This window comes from Ambystoma mexicanum, chromosome 3p (assembly GCF_040938575.1).
Source record: "Ambystoma mexicanum isolate Mex_15411 chromosome 3p, UKY_AmexF1_1, whole genome shotgun sequence".
NCBI lineage: Eukaryota > Metazoa > Chordata > Amphibia > Caudata > Ambystomatidae > Ambystoma > Ambystoma mexicanum.
In genome coordinates this window covers 1,079,452,278-1,079,471,241 of record NC_090925.1, presented here as the reverse complement: position 1 = coordinate 1,079,471,241, position 18,964 = coordinate 1,079,452,278, and the positions used below count along the sequence as shown (strand labels likewise).

At 47.1% G+C, this 18,964-nt stretch overlaps 1 protein-coding gene across 3 annotated transcripts in view; it reads right to left on the bottom strand.

Moving 5' to 3' along the window:
- The window catches only part of PPP2R2B (protein phosphatase 2 regulatory subunit Bbeta), a 1,057,189-nt gene that overhangs the window by 40,858 nt on the left and 997,367 nt on the right, over window positions 1-18,964 (bottom strand). For all 3 annotated transcript variants that reach the window (XM_069652436.1, XM_069652437.1, XM_069652438.1), the window contains exon 5: window positions 12,218-12,395. In XM_069652436.1, coding sequence (XP_069508537.1) covers window positions 12,218-12,395 — 178 coding nt within the window. The remainder of the gene's footprint in view (window positions 1-12,217; window positions 12,396-18,964) is intronic.

Sequence of the window (18,964 nt, the reverse complement as noted above, 5' to 3'; positions counted from 1 at the left end):
CCGCCTCTCAGTATCTATGGCAGTGAACTGTCATGTCTAGGACTAATTATCAGAGAGACTCTTTGAACACAACAGACAGGAAGATGAGTGAGACTTAGTAGCACATGGGAATGAGCCCAGAGCTCTTTCTGTTAAGAGACAGGTTCTGCCACATTAGTTCTGGGGCGCACCTTGTTCCTGTTTACACCCCTTTACCTTTTCTGTTGCAAAGCACTCTGGTGATGACTTCACACATGCAGAAGACTGTTGGCAGGGATCCCAGGATTGGTTCAATAAGGCAGGCTTAGATTACAACAATTGCTGTGGACCATTTGCCTTTAAAAGTGGGCCACGCCCCTCTTTTGGCAGATGATCTGAAGACTTCACAAGAAGTAAGAAAGGAGAACTCAACCTTGGACCCTGGCTGAAGATACAGTCTGCCTTACATCTTCTGCCAGTGAAGGAAGGCCAGGATATCCAAAGAGGGAAGCAAGATCTCTCCACTAAACAACTCCCAGGGGACAGGGGGAGTTACAGATGTCAGAGTACCCCCCGGCTGCTCCAGAACTGGTACCCAGACAGAACACAGCATGCTCTGCAGCAAGCTGCCTGGATAGGAAATTCCAGAAGATCGTTCAACCTACAACCAAGGCAAAGCAGCTGCCTGCAACTCATTCCTTAGCTTTGGGCCGTCCACCTTAAATTTCATTTCATTTCATTTTTATATAGCGCCGGTAGCCCAAGGGCATCAGGGCGCTTTAAACGAACAGAGACACACATAGAACACAGAAAGAGGCCAGTCCAAAGCTGAACCCTGAAGATGTCCCTGATCCAACTTATCCCGGTTCATCATCTGAAGAGATATGTTTTCAAACCCTTCCTGAAAGCAAGAAGGTTTGTTTCAGACCTGAGTGTTTCCGGAACACTATTCCACAAGCTGGGCGCCTGAACCAAAAAGGAGCTGCCCAACCCCGATTTCAGCTTGAACTTGGGAACGATCAACAGGCATTTACCCCCGGAGCGAAGACTTCTACTGGGGGTGTGAAGCACTAACCTCTTTTTTAAATACTCTGGAGCAGAGCCATAAAGGCATTTATGAACCAGGCAGAGAGCTTTAAATTGTATACGATCCTCTACTCTTAGCCAGTGTAACGCCATTCTATCTTTAGTGACATGGTCTCTTTTCCTCAAATTTTTGACCAGCCTAACCGCGTTATTCTGAATCACCTGACAACTAGAGACATCCCTAGAGGAAGCCCCTAGCATCAGGGCATTACCATAGTCAAGTCTTGATAATATAATGGCTCTGGCTATGGTAGCCATGTTGCCCTCATTAAGGTAAGGCTTAATGGCTTTCATGAGCCTTAAGTAATATGCCGTGTTTTTTTGTAGATAGCTAGTCTGAGCATGAGAGTCTACCACTGCGTTAACCATCATTCCCAGGGTCTTCACTTTCTGGACTACCTGGATAGTGGCGTTCTTGATTTTAAATGACTTATACTCTGCCCCCAAGTTGGCAAGCTGAAGACTAGATCCAAACAGCATAAGCTCAGTTTTGGAGTCGTTCAGACACATCCAATTTGTCTGCATCCAAGCATTAATTATCTTATAGACCCTGGCTATTACTTCACTGTCTGCGTCATGATGGCTGCCATCCAGTTCCAATATGAGTTGGGTGTCGTCTGCATAATTTGTAAACGACACCCCCTCCTTCACCAGTAAGCTGCACAGAGTGCGCATGTATATGTTAAACAGCATTGGGGACAGGCTGGCCTCTTGTGGGACTCCAAATAAAATATCACAGGGATCGGAGAAGCTACTGCCCCAATGGACTCTGGCTTGACGGTCCAAAAGGAAGGACAGAAGCCAATCTATGGCTCCTTCTGAACATCCCACATTCTCTCTGAGTGCCTTGATGAGAAGGTGGTGATCCACCAGGTCAAAGGCGGCACTTAAATCTAAAAGCATTAACACTCCTAACTTGCCTTTATCTATTAAGCTAAGCATCTGGTTCTGCAGATCCAGCATGGCTGTTCCCGTACTATGGGAGGCTTTAAATCCCGATTGTTGCCGATGCAGGATCTCCTCGTTTTCAACGAATTATTGCAGTTGTTGTGTAGCAACCTTGTCCAATAGCTTGAGAACAAAGTTTGAGTTGGTTATTGGGCGAAGATTCGCAGGATCTTTAGGATCCAGACCTGCTTTTTTGACAAGAGGGGTGATAGTAACTTTGTTAATGTCTCTCGGCACTGTGCCCTCTTTAAATGAGGCGTTTACTATTCTCTGAAGAATGGGCGCAAAGGTAGCTTTATGTTGGAGAATGATGCTAGGAGGCAGGATATTTTCTGCACAAGTGGTTGGTTTCATGTTGTTCAACACCTCTAACATCTCTGCCTCTGAGATGGAGCTAAATTTGAAGAACTGTCCTCTGACAAGAGTCTCCGTTAGTGGGGGATCAGTGTCTTGTTTAGCGATAAGTCTGGCTTTGATAATGTTCTGTCTTGCTTTTTCTATTTTTGCTTGAAAGGCCTGTGACACCTTGTTACAATCCTCCTCGGAGGGCATGAAAGGCGGGGTGAGAGAGGCCGGCTTTTCCATGCTCTTCAAAATATCGAAGAGCTTGCTTGTCTTATTTTCTGCCTGCTCAATTTCACTATTGAGAAAATCAGCCTTGGCTACCTTAATCTTATTTCTATATTCCTTATCCTTCAATTTCCAGTTCTTTTTACTCTCTGTGGTTTTATCTTTAGTCCATTTCCTTTCCAAAGTGCGTTTTTCTTTCTTCAAAGAGTTGAGCTCTGGACTAAACCATTTTTGGCTGTTGTTATTTTTCCTAGCTAATTTTGAGATGAGCGGTGCCTCTAATTCCACTAACTCTGTAAGATGCTTATTATATTTATCTAGAAGGTTAGTACATGAGTCCTGATCCTGAAATGAGTCCGCTATTTTATCCATACAAGTCTTAAGAAGTAGCGCATTTAGATTATTGAAGTTTCTCTTAACTATTTTAATATGAGGATTGGGTTTATGTGCATAGAGTGGTAATCTTAAATTGGCTGATATTAAGTAGTGGTCACTCCATATACAAGGAGTGGTTCTGCAATTTTGTAATAGTACATTATAACCACACAGCCAGTCTAACTGGTTTCCCTGAGGGGTGGTTGGATCCATATTGAGAATAGAAAAATCCAGGTTATTCAATGCTTTTTCCAGGGCAATAGCTCCCTTATCCTTCTTATTCCCTCGCCAGAAGTTTACGTCACCCATAATAACTGTAGATACGTTATCAGATCTCAGGGTGTTTAAATATGAACAAAGTTCCGAAGAAAAGTCTGAGACCAAAGCTGGTGGTCTGTAAATAGCAATTAAATTTAAGCAATTATTGGGTGAGAGCATTAACTTAAAGTGCAAAGCTTCGCATCCACTAAGTCCTAGAGTGACCTTAAAAAGTTTAAGGCTGTTTTTGGCAATAATTGCCACCCCGCCGCCTCTACCCTGCTGTCTGTTTTCAAAGTAAATACTGTAGCCATCTGGTGCAGCCTGTTCACATGTGGGACCTACTGGGTCCTTGAGCCAGGTTTCTGTTAAACAGAGAATGTCAAAATTGTTGGAAGTAATCAACTCCCCAATATTGGTAGCATGTTTGGTTAACGATCGTGTGTTAAGTAGGCCGATATTAAGGTCTGAGAACTTCCCCGTATCCTCCCGTACTGAACCAGTGACCAAATTTCCCTCCACCTCATCAATTAAAACTTCATCCCTCTCATGTTGACCTGTTTCTCTCGCTACTCCTGTAGTCAACATGGCGCAGATCTTGACTTACCTAAGCCCCAGGCTCCCCAAATCCCGGGTACTGACACAGGTGTGACGAGTCCCGGCTCCACCAACTCCGACCCGTCCGGCCACGGACCGGCACAGACCGGCTTGCCCCCTTCGCGCCGGCGCGTTCGCGCCGGGTTTAAACTAATGAGGCAGCAGAGAACTACAAGGCTGCTGGATTGTGTAGTTCAGATGCCCAGGCAGCACATGCAGGGAAACAAACAGGCTAAAATCTTAGCTGTGTTAATAAAATGCTAAATTTTGGGCAGGTACGTTATCTAATGGCCCCAACTAATGATGACACAAGTTAAAATTCAATTTATAATCAATTGTAGTTTCATGACATTACACACAATAGACCTTCATACAGTGCTAAAAACGAAATGCAAAAACGAAATGCAACGAAAATAAAACGGCGTAGTTTAAGAGAGACCTCAAGATGAAGGAGAATCAATGGACTTTATAGTCCGGCGAGACCGGCACAGACCGGCTTGCCCCCTTCGCGCCGGCGCCTTCGCGCCGGGTTTAAACTAATGAGGCAGCAGAGAACGACAAGGCTGCTCGATTGTGTAGTTCAGATGCCCAGGCAGCACATGCAGGGAAACAAACAGGCTAAAATCTTAGCTGTGTTAATAAAATGCTAAATTTTGGGCAGGTACGTTATCTAATGGCCCCAACTAATGATGACACAAGTTAAAATTCAATTTATAATCAATTGTAGTTTCATGACATTACACACAATAGACCTTCATACAGTGCTAAAAACGAAATGCAAAAACGAAATGCAACGAAAATAAAACGGCGTAGTTTAAGAGAAATCTCATGTAAAGGATTACATAAGCTGATTGAAGAAGCTGGGAGAAGTTCTGTGACAAGCCTCTTCCGAGATCTTCCTTAAAGGACATTTTCAAGCCAGTTGAGAGGCTTTTGTCAAGTCAGGCAGTGCCATAAAGGTCCCCCTAATTCCAGCCTTTTGAGAGAATAGGCATGGACATTGTGGTTGCTTTGAATCCCAAACCAGCTAAGGGAGCAGATACATCTTGGTGGTGATAGACTACGCCACAAGGTACCCTGAGGCTGTCCCCCTGGGGAGTATCAAAGCTCCTGTTGTTGTGAAGGCTCTGGTTGGGATATTCTCCCACGTTGGTTTCCCCAAGGAAATCATTTCTGACAGGGGAACAAACTTCATATTAGTGTGGGAAGAGCATGGAGGTACCTACCAGTTCTCTACATAATTCCAGCCACAAACAAACTGGCATGCAGAGCAGCTCAACAAGACCCTGGAACGCATGATAGGTGGCTTGGAAGACCACCGGAGGAGAAAATGGGATATTCCCCTGCCATGCCTTCTGTTTACCTCCAGGAAGGTGCCACAGAACGTAGTAAGGTTTAGCCCCTTTGAGGTTCTGTTTGGACACCATGTACGAGGTCCCCTCAGTCTAGTAAGAGAGGGATAAGAGGGTAACCCCTCATCCCCCCACGCGAAATGTGGTGAAGTATGGCCTTCCGTCTAGAATGACAAAATACATGGAACAGTCAACAAAGAATCTAAAGGCCATCCAGGAGCTGATGAAGAACTGCCACGACGAGAAGGCCACAGTGACCGTTTCTTCTCCAGGCCAGTGGGTGTGGATTATAGAACCAGTGAAACCCAGTGCCCTTCAGGACAAGTGGAGTGGGCCTTACTGTGTGCTGGAAAAAAACAGTGAAAGGACCTAAACAGATGTGCAGGGTATTTCACATCAACCGGCTAAAACCTCATTACAGCCCGGAGGATTTGGTCATGGCGTTATTGACAGATGGAGAGACTGAGGAGGAGACTGATCGTCTCCCAGACCTCCTCCACACTGAAGTCACGGACTGGTCAGTTGAAGGTGTCAACCTTGCAACACACCTGTCAGAACAGCAAGTGACACACTGTTGCCGTTTACTGGGACAGTTTGCAGGTCTGTTTTTGCTGACTCCAGGTCATGCAGATTGGTGCACCCATGATGTGAAACTGGACACAGTAAGCCGGTGAAGAGCAAGATTCACAGGATGTCTGTTAAAGTGAGGGACACCAAGGAGGAAGTTTCCAAGAGGTTGGCCATAACAGCAATAGAGCTACCCCCACAGCTCTTGGGCTAGCCCAGTGGTACTGGTCCCGAAAAAGGCCAGTCATAGGAAGACTCAAGTCTGCTTTTGTGTGGACTACAGGGGCCTCAATTCTGTCACGAAGACAGATGCTCACCCCATTCCTCGGGCAGATGAGCTCATTGATAAGCTTGTACATGAGTACCTTTGACCTCACGGCAGGGAACTGGAAGGTTGGCTTGACAGGCAGAGCGAGAGAGAGGTCAGCATATTCAATCCCAGAAGGATATTATCAGTTCACTGTGATGCCCTTGGATTGAAAAATGCCCCTGCCACTTTTCAGAGGATGGTTAACCAGGTTTTGTCTGGTCTGGAAAACGTCAGTGTCACCTATTTAGATGACAACACCACACCGAGGGATCATTTATCCCACAAGAAACAAGTGCCTCAGGCGCTGCACAATGCAGATCTGACTATCAACGCCACAAAGTGCCAGATACCGCAGGGCACAGTGACTTACCTAGACCGCCTGATCGGTGCAGGTAAGAAACAAACTCTGGAAGCTAAATTACAGGCTTTGAAGGAATGGGATAGACCCACCACACAGACGAGAGCCTTCCTAAGTCTTACTGGGTACTACCGGTCATTCATCAAGGGGTATGGAACCATTGCCAATTGCCGGAATGATGTAACTTCCAACAAGATGCCAAAGAAGGTAACTCGGACCCCAGCCTGTCAAACCTTGAGTGTTTGCAGGAAACCAGAGGATGGTGCCATCACTGAGGAAACCAAAGAATGAAACCATCACCCACATCAAGTGTGATGGTATAATTTGGTGTTCCTCTTGCAAGGGAGGTCAGATGCAAGGTGTATTGTCAATATTATTGGCCACGCCTTGATGCCCTTGGGTTTTGTGTTTTTAACAAATGTAAAAATAAATACACATTAAATAAACAGCACTTCACAAAATTGGAGAAAGACTCTGAGCCCAATAAAACAATTTTTATTAAAGTAAGAGCCAGAGCTCACCGTTAAGTGCGGTTACTAGCGTTCCACGCAGAAAGCTTAACCTCCCGCCTAATTCAAGTAGCCAACCAGTAAATGGCTGCCCCAGCACCAGGTGCCACTAGCACATCACGCCATCACTGCACGGGTCAGTTGGCCTGTAAGGTAATGCAGACCACACGGGGTCCCTCAGAGCCCGGGAGAGACAAAGTGACCCTGGAAGGCTGAGTCGTACAACTGGGAATTTGCACCAGTGATCTGTCATTGCACGCATGGATCCGCTGAGACATGTCACTCGGCCTGGCAGCAGAATAACAAAGGCCAGGCTGCGCATCAGATCATGGTCTTTAAGGACGGACGGGCCTCTGCTTTGTCTTGGCCACTGACCTCTACGGGTGCCACCTATTCCTATTCGATGGAAAGACACAGAAAAGCCAGGCCCTGTTTTTGGTTTCATTGTGAAGAAAATCGGGCGAAGCCTAGATTGTTGCACTCTACTGGCTCCCTGGGACCACAATTCCGAGGGAAATAGTTGCCAAGAAAGCACCGTTGCCACGGCAACTGGGCTCTGGGCTGCTAAAAGCATTTATAAAACCGCTTGTCTCTTTTTACAGCTTATAAATAGCAATAATGACCTGCGGGTGGCCGTGCCGTTAATGAATGCAGTGGCTGGTTTTACGGCTTGTGTACGAGTTTTCCAATTCTCCGCCAGGCCCTGCCCTAAAGCCGTGTGTGCTTCGCTGCACCGCGCTCTTTCATATCGTTCCTTTGTCTGCAGGGATTGGGTTTGACGCGACACACCTGTTTGTTTATCTGCATATTGTTTTTGGCATGGTTTAATAAAGACGCCTTATGTTCAAATCAACAGAGTAAAGCAGTATTCCGTAAGGATAGCTCAGTGCACCGAGCACCTGCTGTATAGACCTGCGTTTATTTTTTAAGTCACAGACTTGGAACCAGGCAGGACCAATGCAAACTGTCTTCCTTCGGAGTTTCGTCTGATGTCTAGAATTGTGTTGGCCATATTAACGCACATCATTTAAGTGCCAAGCTAGAATGTCATGGGGGGTGTGAGCGAGCATCCAGGTGGCTATCTCACAAATGAAGGGCTTGCAAGTGTGAATTCTGCCAGGGCTGACTTAGTCCTTCACCCTTCCAGGGTCAATACATTGAGTATCAATGCATTGCTCAATAGTAACACCAGCTGTTACAGTGCTTAGAAGAGAGACATCTGGCATCAAGCTCTAAAAACATGATTCCCTTACATGAATGTCCCCACTGTGATGAGTCCCTTGAGAGGAAAAGGCATTGCACGGCAATATGAAACGTACATGAAAGCTCCTGGTTTAAGTGAGCGGGAGCGTAACAGACAAAGGGTTACTTATGGGGTTTGAATTAGAGGACCCCCATATGGCATTAAACGGCGATGCTTAAAGCGCTTACATTCCACTGTTAGTTGGTATGCAGATATAGCGAGAGATACCAGCAACTAGAAATGTTTATTCTAATGGAGGTACCAGGGCTCGTATGCAACACGGTCAAAGAAAGTACAATGTGCTTATCTAAGTTCATGCAAGATATAGTAGCCCTGGCATCATGGGGCCTGTTTATGTGGGCCTGCGGAAGGACCAGTGACCTCCTATGAGGGTCCTTGGTTTCACCAGCCGGTGTCACTGGCAGGCCAAGCAGGCCGAAGAAAGTAGAATTTGCTTATCTAAGTTCATGCAATGTGTATTAGGCCTGGCATCACGGGACATGTTTATGTGGGCATCCAGAAGGACCAGTGACCTCCTATGAGGGTCTTTGGTTTCAGCGGCCGGTGTCACTGGCAGGGCAAGCAGTAGGGGAAGAGGAAAGCATGGCCACACAACCCTGTGGAGGCCTGCGTCACCCAGTCAGAGAGAAGCCGTGTTCTGTTGGTAAAGAAGTGTCCCATTTGGTGAGAAGTTGTGTTCCATTGTGCAAGAGGTTGTGATCCGTGGGGATGAAGTAATGTTCCGCGGGGACGAGGTTGTGTTCTGTCGAGACCAGGTTGTGTTCTGTGCGGACCAGGTTGTGCTCCATTTGCCGAAGAAGTTGGTTTCTGTTGGGAAAGCAGTAATGCCCTGCTCAGCCAGAGGACGTGCCACATTGGGGCAAGGGGTGTGATCTCTTGGGCAAAAGGTTGTGTTCCACTGGACAAGAAAGTGTACTCTGTTGGGCAACTGGTTGTGTGATGTTGTGTGCGAGGTAGTGTTCGGTTGGAGGAGAGGTTCTGTTCTGTTCTGTTGGTCAAAAGATTATGGTCCATTTAGAGAGAAGTTGGTTTCTGTTGGGTTGCGTTATTTTGAACATGGGGTTGCTTTACTTTGGGTGAGAGGTTGTGTTCCATTGGACACGAGGTTGTTTGCCATTTGGCAAGAGTTTATGCTCGTTGGGCAAGAGATTGTGTATCATTGGGTGAGTGGTTATGTTCTTTTGACCAAGAGCTTGTGTTCTGATGGGAAAGAGGTCGTGTTATTTTGGGTGGATTTTGTTCTGTTGAACAAGAGGCTGTCTTCCATTGGGGAAGAGATTGTGATCCATTTGGCAAAACGTTGGTTTCTGTTGGCCAAGAGGTTGGGCAAGAGTTTGTGTTCATTGGTCAAGAGCTTGTGCTCAATTGGGCAAGCAGTTGTGGTACTTTGGGTAGGCTTTGTTCTGTGGAGAGGTTATGTTTTGGTGTTCATAAAAGGAACGACAGCAGACCAGAATTAGTTGACTTCTATGGCGGAACACAAAGGAAGTCTTGCTCTACCATTGCAGCTTGGGTAAAAAGACATGCACATAGGCGGAGACAACCAAAGAGAAGGACCAATGGACGATGTCCAAGGAAAGGTGGTGGCGTTGTGCTCTGACATGGGGCGGGGGCAGAAATGATGGGACTTTAAGGGAGATCTGTGGGGGCTCACATCTGCCGCCTGCTAGGTCCTGATCGTCAAAACCTTGTTCCATCCAAATAGCAATAACACAAGGGGTAACAACAACACCTATTGTAGAGGTCCCAGGAAACCGGCCAGAGGGTGGTGAGCATAATATAATGGCAGCGCCGGATTGGCCCCTCGACCTTTCGGCCCGATGCCGGGCCAAAATCGTCCCTGGTGAGTCGGGGCCAGTTTCTGGCCACACCTGGGCCGGTTTTGAGAAAAACAAAGTGAAAAAAAAAACATTTTTTCACTTTTTTTTCTTCAAAAAGCCTTTCATCCTTCTTGGGTCGATAAATGAGTACCAACACAGGTTGGGTGATATTGTATGTATATTTGTTCTATAAAGAAAGAGCGTAAGTGCTATACAGTAACATATTATCATTGGGCCTTGGACGTCTGCTTGGATTCACAGTAATTTGACAATGTGGATCTATACACACAGATAGTAATGATACATATGGTGATCCATTCTTGTATGAATTGTAGATCACATTTGTGAAATCATAACCATATTTTTCGTAGTGTACTTAGGAATATTGCAATTTGATGCCACTTCCTGTTTTGTCAAGGGGTGAAAGGTCGTGTTTCATCGCTTCCCGGGATGTCACTTTGGAGTGGGGTCAAAAGACATCACTTCCGGTGATGTCATCAGAGGCCAAGGGTCGTGAGGCGAGGGGTGGGCCACTTATTTTTGGGTGACCAGGCCTATTTCTTGTCCCAGTCAGACCCGGTATAATGGGACCCAGGCGGGGTGGATGGAGACGGATTGGAACACGTTGTCCAAACATGAAACGGGAGATGGTAGTGGGAAAGAAACACAAACCTTTTATACAAACAAATGAAGGTGCCCACCGATGAAACATAAAGCTATTTTGATGACATCCACAAATAAAAAGACACAATGCTCTGAAAACAAAAGCATCATTTCACACAAGACAGAAGAAATACGAGACGAATGCGCGGGGCTGCCAGTTTGGCTGGAAGCAGCGCTGACAGATTGCAATTGCAATCCTCGCACCGCCAGCAGCAGGTTTAGACAATGCGATGCCAACTACACCGAGAAATATCTTAACAGCTTTTTTTTAAAAAGTATCTGGCGCGTATGGGGTTAACAGGTAGTGCCTTCGCTCCATCTGTCCTTGTATGTAGCATCTTGGCACGCGTCTACAGCCTGCAAAGAGAATTATGCCACAGCATTAACATTTCCTCCCTTCTGATTTCACCCTCCCCCGCACCCTCTATGGCATCTGTCTTCTGAATCTCCAGAAAGACCCCCTCTTACTTCTTTTCACTCCCCTCCCCAACCCCCCACTGCCCCCACCCCCAAGCTGTGCAGGCACATTTCAACACCTTGTCAATGCTGGTGCCCAGCAGAGAGGCCTGCCATGCTGCCAGGCTGGGCTGCCTCCCTCAGGCTTCTGTTTGGCACCAGCAATCTGACGGCTCAAAGAAGAACTGGTCGCTGCCAATTTTCCCACTAGTCTGCAGCTCACGCCCTTTGCATTTTACAATAAGAGAAATGAGCATGGTAATTGCTTCCAATTAATGCACGATTCCTTGTGTCATTTTACCTTGCTGTGCGTTTCCACCTCCCAGTAGATCTCAGGGGCCCATTGGGGAATGTGGAGGATTCACAGCTGGTCAATCAGTGTCTATGAGAGGGGAAGGAGCTGTCAGTCATTCAGTCAGTCCCAGCCTGGGGCTTGACTGGCTCTGCCATTGACCAACCAACCTTTTAGTTTCGGCCCTCCATGCATCCTTCTGATATGTCTATAGACAGTACTCATGTCGAGGGTACACGCTGAGGGTGGACTTAGTCCCCCCCCCCCCAGCTAAAATGAGACACATTGAATGTCCTCTATGAATTACTGAACTAAAGCCAACCTCAGCGATCGAACCACAGTCGTCGTGTTTGCAGGTCGGATACTTCACCAGTGCACCATATAACTTGATGAAAAATAGCAAACAACTAAAGGTGAAATGTCCAATTTTGGTACTGCAAGTTCCAGGGAAAACATTTCTATTGGTTCTTGGAGTTTAAAACATGCACACCTTTTGACGTTTGCAAAAACACAATTAGAAGAAAACATTCTCTCGGTTTTGTGTGTGTTGATTTTATGAAAGGCAAATGCCATTCGTTCTGTGTAATTTGGGTGGTTGTGCAAAGGCAATTTAATGAAATCTGCATATTTACCTTTGATATGCTAATTACTGGTGACGTCACATCCCATTGCGATGGTTGAGTCCCCCCACTTTAATTTTTAGGACTTGACCGCTGTCTATAAACCAGTCTACTTTTGCATCTTAGTAGAACCGGGTGAGTGCTTTGGACCCCAAGATGGGACCAGGAGGAGTGGGCGTCCACCCGAGAGAACTCCCGGCCAATAAAAGGATACTGAAACTCCGGTTGGTTATCTCCAGGTTCCAGAGGTTTATCCGCAGGTCATCGGCCGACATATAAGTCTCATAGTCGCTGTTGACGGATATTGAATTAATGTGATATGTATGCGCATTGGAGAACACTCTTCTCGGCGCGGCCTCCACCATCAAATCCATCGGTCGCAGCACAGGAACCTGCCAAGGACAATAACGACAAGAGCAGAAGAAACCGTTACACAAGTGCGTGCATTCCTAAAAACAGAACATTCGAGGCCCAACCGCCAGTCTAGCCTGTGGCACTGAAGGAACAGGTTGAGAGAGAATTACAAATGTATCTGCCTGTTCCCCTGTAACCACCCAGATACATAATGCTGGCTGGGGCTACGGGTTTAATTAGAAGGGGGCGGTTTCTGGAGTCCACAGTTGCCTTATTACTGCAATTTATGTACTGTACCTGAGCGGGAGATGAGCGTCCCCGTAGTGCCTGCGGTATTCGTGAATGTATTGGTGCCCATGTTACACGCCATTAGAACAGCTCTCAGAATGGGAGTTAATTAAAGACCCTGGAGCATTGGCGGCAGGGCCACTATCAAAAATATTTGCAATAAAATAGCTCGCAATAACATGAGGCAGAGGCATTGCAGTCATCATATATATTTTGTGCAGCCTGCCCGCAAAATAATGTACAGGGTGCATGGTGAGGTTGGTGGGATTAAAGTACAAATATGCATTTGGGTCACCAAAGGAGAGCGTAGAGGCATAATGTTATTTGCCATTTATATAGTGCTCCATACATCATTGGTATGACCTCAAAGCGCTGGTAGGTTTCACGCCCTTGGGGACCGCATTCCGGGTCAGTTGAGAGAGTAAGGTGTCATCGGGTGCTTGGCTGCACCAGTTGTGTGCAGCCGATGTGACGGCCTGATGGTAGCTGTATCCTAGCATTAGGTGTGGTGGTATCGATATCAGTTGAAAGTGTGCAGTCTGGCGGGTGGAGACCAAGATTGGGTTCTGGCTGCATTAGGCCTGTGTAGGACACTTATGTGTGCAGCTAGGCCGGTTTGTCACGGGATGTAGCTGCATTTTATAAGAATGATGCAGTGTTCATGGGGAAATTTTCATATGTGAGCAGTTGGGCCGAAATTGATCGAGGGGTGTAGCTGCACTATAATTGTGTGTTGGTGTAGAGTACAGAGTAAGCATAGTGATATGGGAGGTGAGTTTTTGGATAGAGTTATGATCTGATGAGTTCCCTAATCCGGATTTCAAGAGTGAAAATGAATGAGTAATGCAATGGTTTCTGGACCCAGTCATCAGATTAAGTGATGAGGTACTCTTTAGGCATTAAATAGGCACCCCGGGAACAAGCTTAATGCAATTTCCGTGCCACCAAATCCTTCCACCATAAAGGGTTGCTCATAACCTCTTGGATCTCCAACGATTAGCTTTTGCCACTGGCCCCTCCATTACTGCCAAATTTCCTGTTAAGTTTCTGGATAGCCCTTCTAACATAAAGCAGAATCTGCTTGCTATCGATAAGTGAATTTAGTTCAAATTCGAATGTGGGGCTGTTTTGGGCCATATCTCCAGTGCCGTATTATTTAAGCAATATTACGCGATCAAGGGGGCCATTACCAGACCAGTAATGCTCCCCACCACTGCTCGGGTTATATTGCCATTAGTACCCTGGCATGTTGTATTTTTCTCAAGTTGAGAAGCGGCGTGTAAACCGTTACTCAACTTTAGAAAAAACTACAAAGAAAGATGGTTGCCATCGATTGGGGAGAAGGGGAACTACATATAGTCCCTTCTACCTTTCCATGGCGGCCGTTCACGAGTCAGAGACACGCCGGGAACACTACTGTATCTGCCGCCGGCAAGGCACAAGGCAAAGAGAGGTAAGTGGTGGGGTGGAGGTGAGTGGGAAGCAGAAATGGGGTGGGATATGGGGACGCGGCAGCACACGGGAGCACTTACCACACACACGACAGGAAAAGATGGCAGTCTCCAACTCGGAAGAGCTTTAGCGCAGGGGCTTTACTATTTGAACCCATTGGCTGGGAGGCCAAAACCATGCCCCGCTGGGTATTAAGTATGATTAATTATCATAAGAACTAAGATGGTTAATAGTAGTGCCCACTGCAATCAGATGCCCACTCACACTCTGACTGCAGGAGCCTACCCCTTCCTTCCACCAGAGTGTAAGTTGGGTCCAAAGACCACCATGAAGCAATTCCCTTTGCACCGGGTCCACTGCCTTTTCTAATAGGCCACCCCTGACTTGCTGAGTCGCTGTCAACTTACGCTCTGTGAGAAGAGCAGAAATGCATCCCTCGCTCAACGTGTGCGGCATGAAGGCTTTGCATGGCCGATCTGCAATGTTGGTTGATGTTCAGGCATAGCACTAAAGTCTTAATGTCCCAGACTTGTTGAAACACACCTCCCCTTTTCAGGAAGAGGCTTCCTGATGAGCCAATCCAACAAACCCAAACAATATCCCTGGTCTTTCCTTTGGGATGGAGGTCGAAGGGCACGCATGCGCAGGAAAGCCATAAGAGGTGGAACCCGTTCAAATGATAAAAAAGCAAACCCAGCAACAACAAAACATTTCTCTCTAAACCAAGTTCTAAAAATATCCAATATTATTATCTATTTAGCAGAAAGAGACCAGAGGAGAAAAACAAAAATAGACCCATGACAAATATCCTCGAATGTTCCAGTGCAGTCAAGGAGATTACAATCAAAATGGCTGCTTATGGGAAAGGAACGTTAATCACATTAATACATACCAAATTAAAAAAAAAAAACGTCCAGTGTCTGGAAGGGAGGAGAAATCTCACCAGAAGGGCAAGCCCACAGGCTGGGTTCACTCAGGGCTCTGCAGAGTGTGGGGGCCCGAAAGCCGTTTCAGTCACTAGTTCGTTCCATGGTGAAAAGCTCACACCAGCCCCAGGCGTCGTCAGCGTCCAGTGAATGCTCTCCTTAAGCAGTCAGATAAAAGGCAGTGCCTATCACTGTTTCTTTTCTTTTGGTTGGGAGGGGGGGCTCTGTTGTGGTTAACCCCTGCCAATGCTAACAGGGGGTAAGTGTCCTGTAATTGTTCACACTTCCCTAAGAACCCCTTCTATGCAAAGAACCGGGCACACTCAACCAAGTCTTCTAGGCGCTACAGGCTGTTCTAGGATCCCGGTGTAGGTGGAGCTTCCGACTCCACAGCACAGCACGAAGGAACTTGGGAAGTCCTTCAATATCACACGGTGTGAGGGATACGTTGGGGGTCAGCTGATGCGCTCTGTGTAAGCAGTCCACCCCGGCGTTGGTAATCTTGGTGAGCTGCTGCTAATGCGGGCCTGCCACCCATGGCCCTCCTGTTGTAACGGCAACATCTTCCTCCCAACGTCATGCACGCCATGTTATTTATACTCAAAACTCAGGCAGGGACCATAAGCACATTCTAGCTCGTCTCTAGGTAATGTTTTCCATCCATCGTCCAATAAGGATAGGAGTCTTAGGATGCCGGAAGAATTCTCCCACTTTGTACCTAGGGAGCCAAGGCCCCCCCCCACCCCTTGGCGCTGAAACAGCTCTGTGGAACGTGAAGGCCGGAATTCCTTGGATCCCGGTACCCCCAGCCCCGCCAAGAGGAACCTTGAGAAAAGCTGCTGTTCATCAAAGGACACTTCAGCATCCCAACAAACAAGCCACCCAGAGTTACAATATGCCAGAATCCTGTCTGCAGAAAAGGTTGCATGCTCCAACTATATTTTAGAATGACATTAAACTTAAGGATATAAGGAACCCCTTCAGATCAGCGCAGACCCCATAACCCTTCTGACAATACTCTGCTGCCAATGGAAACACATTTTTTAGTACATTTCCATAACAAAAGTTCGCTACAAGGCACCTCTGGAGCAGCTGGAGAGGTCCAACACTTCACAAAGATTGAATGTGTTAAACTGTGGTGGCCTGCAGGCCTATGACCAGTGACTTCAGGTTAGCCACTTATAAGAAAGCAGCCTTTACACACCCATTCTACTAGGCCCCGACATCGGAAATTCTACCTTCTAACGCACCAAAGAGAATGAAGGCCATTCTCACGAGGCCCACGGTTCCAAGTGGAATCTCAGTGCAGAAATAGACCCACATACAAAGATCCTGGGGTACACAGAAGGCAAATGGAACCCCTCCCACGTGCGCTAAATGTTTTCATTTAAAGTAGTTGGTGACCTTTTGAACTTTCATTGTCATTTCCTCCAAAAGAAAGCCATGGAGTGAAATGTAAGACTGGGGAGAATCCCCTTCCACAGACCTCCCCCGCCAGAAGGCAAAATAATCTAGTAATGCACCTTTCCCCACTTTACCCCAGAGAAATGCACTCGTGTCAGTGTAATGCAGCATTATTTTACAGATCTATGTGATTATTGCGACGGCCGAAAATATTACCTTTTTTTTAACCCTTTACACCACATATATATATATGCGGGGGGGAGACCCCACGTGTCCCCCCTATATTAATATTATACTCTTAACCCCCTCACATATATATGTGGTGTTAGGGTGGTAAAAAAAAAAAAGTCGGCATTTTCGGCCATCGCAATTCCCAGGTCGTCATTTTTGTACGATTCCTTATTTTACTGCTGTCCTTTGAATGGACTGCAGGTGCTCAGCTGGACCTGAAAGAGAAGCGGGTGGGTTAGGGTATTGGGGGATAGAGGTAACATGCAAGGGAGCTTTTCTGTTCACCGTTTGCGTTAATGGATGCAGACTGGGCTTTGCATGCAGGTCGCTACCTGGGGACTCTGTGTTGAGAGGCAAGTGGGCCCACAGGGGAGTCTCATGTGCCCATGAGGCACAGATGCACTGGTCGTGGCTGTTGTCCGTAAGTTGGTTGCAGGGGTCTGGGATGTTTTTGTTTAACGTCTTCGGGAGGGATAGCCGCTTAGGTGGCCTGCGTAAAGTGTGGTTGAGCACGGAAGTTGAGAACGTTAGTGCGTGGAGGTTAGTTGAGGGCCTGGTGAGCAACCTAGAGGGTTCATCTGATATGGCTGTAGTGATGCTTGACCTTAGTAGGGATGCCCTTTCGATAAGGCACGTGTGACTAGACATATGTAAGCAACCGTGTCTGGGCTTATAGCCCTGTCTGGGGACCGTGTGCAACAAAGTGATTCTGGATGGGTGTGGGCGAACACCCCAGGGGCGGGCAGAGGAGGCATGAAGGAGCGGGAATCTATTAAACAGTCGCTGAGAATAATTCCTGAGAAGAGTTTGGAGTATGGATTTCAGAGAGGACACATTCCTTATGGGGCCCCTAGGAGGCCCTCTGCATGCTACAATGTCAGGTGCAATATCTAAGAGCCAGGATCACAAATGCTATTGGGCACCGGTGCTGTGCACTGGCCACAGCTTTTGGATATAGGGGAAGGTGGGGGGACACAGTCACTGGGCCACTTCTAGAAAACTAAGATTGCCGCTTCCTCATCCCAGTAAATGTTGGAAATGGGAACGGGGAGATGTGGTGTGGTTGAAAATATCCCATTAAGGCTGAGGGGGAGTGGGTTGGTGCATAATTGTGGGGTGGGGATACCATGTCTCGCCCTTGGGTATTCTCCTACAGATCCCCCGTGACCTTCCACTCAGGTGATCCTCCCTCGCTTGTCCACCCCTAGGGCTGGGATCTATAAGCAATGGCCCTTCCCTGGCCACCTGAGTGGAAGATCCCGGGGGAGAAGGCGTCAGAACATTGACAGGTTTCGGACAGATGCTACATGAATTTTGTAGATTGTTCTGCGGTTTAATCCTCAGTGTGTATGGTTTTCACATGCAAGAAAAGTAGAAAGGAGTGAATTGGGAAAACCCTCATCCACTGCTGTGATGTCACCCCACATGACAGCCATGTGGCACTGGAGTGATGAAGCAGCAATAGAAATTATTTTGCAATACTACCTCCTGCAATAAAATAGCAAGCACTGCCTCAGTCTGCTGTTGTTACTTCTACCACCATTATTTAAGAGCCACTAGCCATGGCATTGAGCCCTGGCCACTGTACATGTTGCACCTCTACGTTTCAATGGGGCCTATTAGCAATGGCCTTTGGCCCTGACCAGTGAGCACCGCGTTTGGCCGTGCCCACTGTATATTTTAATACACAGGTTTTCTTTCAAGCCCACTCGTCCTCGTCTTCAGTTGTGGCTGCTGCACAAGTTGGAGCACTAGGTTTCTTTGGGGGTCTACTAGCCAGGGCCACTATAAAACGACCCATTCCCCCTACCTCATGGATTTGATCACAACAGATGTCCCCATTTTATTTTGTGTTCCTCAGTTTCCATTCCCCTGATGATTACTGCAGTATTTATCATGGTAATCGTGCTGTAATTACTGCGATAACGCTTGGTTTTAACCTGTGACACATTTTTTACCCTGTAATTACTGCGTTAATTATCGTGATATTACTGCAGAAATGTGAAAACGTTCGAGCCATGACTGGCACCCCAGACCACCCCCATCCCCCAACATCATAGGATGTCCTCTCTCCCCCTCCCCACCTCTAGCCTGATGCGATTTCATCCTTTTTCCACCTTGTGACGTATTGAAGATATTCGTCCCTTCTCCCCTAGACTCCCCCTCTGAGGCTAGAGAGGTGAGCCTGCTCCGCAAGACCCTCTCTAGGGGTCGAGGCAAGTGGGTCCTCACCAGGAGCGACTCCCCTTTGGGGACAAGGACTCCCGTTCCTGTGAGAAACACCCTGAAGGAACTACCATAGCCTC